Raw genomic sequence first — 3,036 nt, 5'->3', positions numbered from 1 at the left:
GCACGTTAGAGTGCATGTGCTAACATACGCCAACTGACATGGGGAGGGGACGACCGAAGAGAATTACAACCACGAGCCAAGTAACTGATTACGCAGGAACAAACACTCCAATTCTGAGGAATGAGAGCAATATGGTTAGAGATCAAGGGGAAGCTCCAATGGAACAGTGGCCGCCATTGTCAATCACGAAGGAAGGTATGAAAACTCCACTAGATAAGGGCAATCATAGTGGTAAAGTAGTTGTTGATGGTCCGATGATACATGCAAGCCCTAATGTATGCAAAAATGTGACAACTGGTAAGAGTTCTGTACCAATTACTGGTGAACTGGGGGGGGAAAAGGACTACAGCAGAGATAACTCAACCTCAAGTGAATTTGCCTCCTGTAGAGGCTGATAAAGGGCAGAAACAGTGGGCAAATCTATTCGTGGGATCGAATTTTACAGCAAAAGGCATGGATCTGAGTTTTATTGCACCAACTATCAAAAATGGTGAGGTGATTGTGGAACTCTGCAAGGAAGAAATTGAGAAGGAGACTCAGAACTAGAAGCAAGCGTTAATTCTGTATGTTGTTAGAGAAAGTCCAACAATAGGTGCCATGGAAAGGTACATTGCTTCAGTATGGAACTTTGTAGCAAAGCCTAAGGTGTATTTTCACAATAATGGATATTTTGTGGTTCGTTTCAATTCTATTGAAGATAGGGATGAAGTGCTGTATTCAGGACCTCACATGTTGAATAACAAGCCTATCATTGTCAAAATGTGGTCTGCTGATTTTGATATCAATAAAGAGGTGCTTCAAACTATACCAGTGTGGGTCAAATATCCTAATTTGCCTTTGAATTGCTGGGAAAATAGGTCACTAAGTAGGATAAGTAGTGGTTTGGGAATCCCTCTATATGTTGATGTTTGTACTACTCAAGTTTATAGGATCTCCTATGCAAGAGTATTGGTGGAAATGGATGTTACTAAAGAGTTGCCTAGGTTCATCAAGGTGACTGATCCAAATGGGAGGGAGTTTATTCAGGAAATAGCATATGATTGGGTCCCTGAGTTCTGTACTAAATGTATGCAAGTTGGCCACAAATGCAGAGTAGATGAGCAGCTAGGACTAAATCTGAAGGCTAAGAATGCAAAGCAGAAACAGGAATGGCAACCTAAACTTGTACCCAAAGTGCAGAAATCTGTTGTTAAGGAGAAATCAAAGTTGATAGAGCCTAATATTGAAGGAAATGCTAGCACTAGTACATTGGTTGCTAGTGCTGGTATAGGAGCACTGAAAGGAAATGAAGAACAAGTGTGGCAGACTGTTATAGAAAAGTCAGCAGCTAGAAGCAGAGAGAGGCAACCAGTTAATGTAGTCAATGTGCTTAATTGCTTTAATCTTCTCACAGAGTCTAAACTGCAGCTAGCAATGCCAAGACAAATGGAGGAAGGAACAAGTAGACAACAAGGTAATAATGGGCAGGAAGGGACTATGCAACCTCTTTTCATACCTGTATGAAGCTAGTAACTTGGAACATAAGGGGCTTAAATAAAGCCCCTAGACAAAAAGAGGTGAAGTGGTTCATTCAAAGTAATAAAGTACATATGATTGCATTATTAGAGCATAAAATAAAAGAACAGAAGGCTATGCAAATTATAAGGAAAATTACACCTGGATGGGCATGATTAGACAACTATGAATATAGTAGTAAAGGAAGAATATGGTTGCTATGGGATTCAAGTGAAATAGACTGCATAGAGTTGTGTAGAACTTCTCAAATTATACACACTTCAGTTTATGTTAGGAGATTGGATATGAGGTTCACTTTTACAGTTGTATATGGATTGCATAGTTTGGAAGATAGAAGAAGTCTGTGGGGTGAACTGACAAGATTACACTCTATACAGCAAGGGCCATGGTTGATAATGGGGGATTATAATGCCATTAGATCAGGGGAAGATAGACCAATTGGTAATCCTGTGCAAGAACTGGAGGTCAGAGACTTCAATGAGTTTATTGAAAGTACTGGATTGACAGAAATGAAAACTAGTGGAAGGAGCTTTACATGGACAAATGGACACATTTATAGCAAGATTGATAGAGCTTTGATTAATGCTAAATGGATGCTGGCCATGCCATACTTAGAGGTATGGATTATGGATCCACATTGTTCTGACCATTCCCCACTGAGTATAGCACTAGAGGAGGATGAAGATTGTAGTCTTAAACCATTCAAATTTCTAAATCATCTAGCTGAACATGATGAGTTTATAAAGATAGTAAGTGAAGCATGGGAGAGGCCACAGGAACAAAACAATATGAGGAATATCTGGCAGAAACTAAAAAGAGTGAAGCAGGCTATGAAGGTGTTAAACAATAATGAGTATAATATTATTGGTGATCGGATCAAGGTATGTAGGTAATGAGTATAATATTATTGGTGATCGGATCAAGGTATGTAGGCAATGACTAATTGCTTTGCAAGAACAAATGAAGGATCCTGGTCAATCTGAGGCCCTAGTAGCTGATGAAAAAGAAATAAAAGTATAGTTGGAGAAATGGTTAGGGGTGGAGGAAAGTATTATGAGGCAGAAGTCAAGAGTAAAATGGTTAAAGCTAGGTGATGCCAATACAGCATATTTCTTTGCAAATATAAAAAATAGATACAGTCAGAACAAGATCAGAAGATTAATAAAGTGTAATGGGGATACAGTGCAAACAAGGCAGGGAATTGAGGAGGAAGTGACAGGGTTCTACCAACAACTATTAGGTTCCTCAGCAAATGAGTTGCCTGCTATTAATCCAGCTGTCATGAGAGATGGTCCTATGGTGAATAGAGTGCAACAACTGCAACTGATAACAGAGGTATCAAAGGAGGAGATATATCATGCTCTAAAAAGCATAAGTGACAACAAAGCCCCTGGGTGTGATGGTTTCAATGCTTTATTCTTCAAGAAAGCTTGGCCTGTAGTAGAAGACACAATTACAGATGCAGTAATGGAGTTCTTCTCAAGTTCAACTATGTACCAGCCTATAAATTGTACAACTGTA

General features: G+C 39.3%; 1 protein-coding gene across 1 annotated transcript; it reads left to right on the top strand.

Annotated features, from left to right (window-relative positions):
* The first annotated feature begins 597 nt into the window (after positions 1-597).
* LOC142180165 (uncharacterized) lies at positions 598-2,535 on the top strand. The gene is made up of 3 exons (XM_075251106.1): positions 598-1,453; positions 1,780-2,396; positions 2,482-2,535. Exons 1-3 carry the CDS (start codon positions 598-600, stop codon positions 2,533-2,535), a joined length of 1,527 nt encoding a protein of 508 aa, XP_075107207.1.
* The last annotated feature ends 501 nt before the right edge of the window (positions 2,536-3,036 follow it).

Source organism: Nicotiana tabacum, chromosome 4, assembly GCF_000715075.1.
Source record: "Nicotiana tabacum cultivar K326 chromosome 4, ASM71507v2, whole genome shotgun sequence".
NCBI lineage: Eukaryota > Viridiplantae > Streptophyta > Magnoliopsida > Solanales > Solanaceae > Nicotiana > Nicotiana tabacum.
Note: the sequence above shows the minus strand (reverse complement) of the source record. Positions and strands in the feature narration are given on the sequence as shown.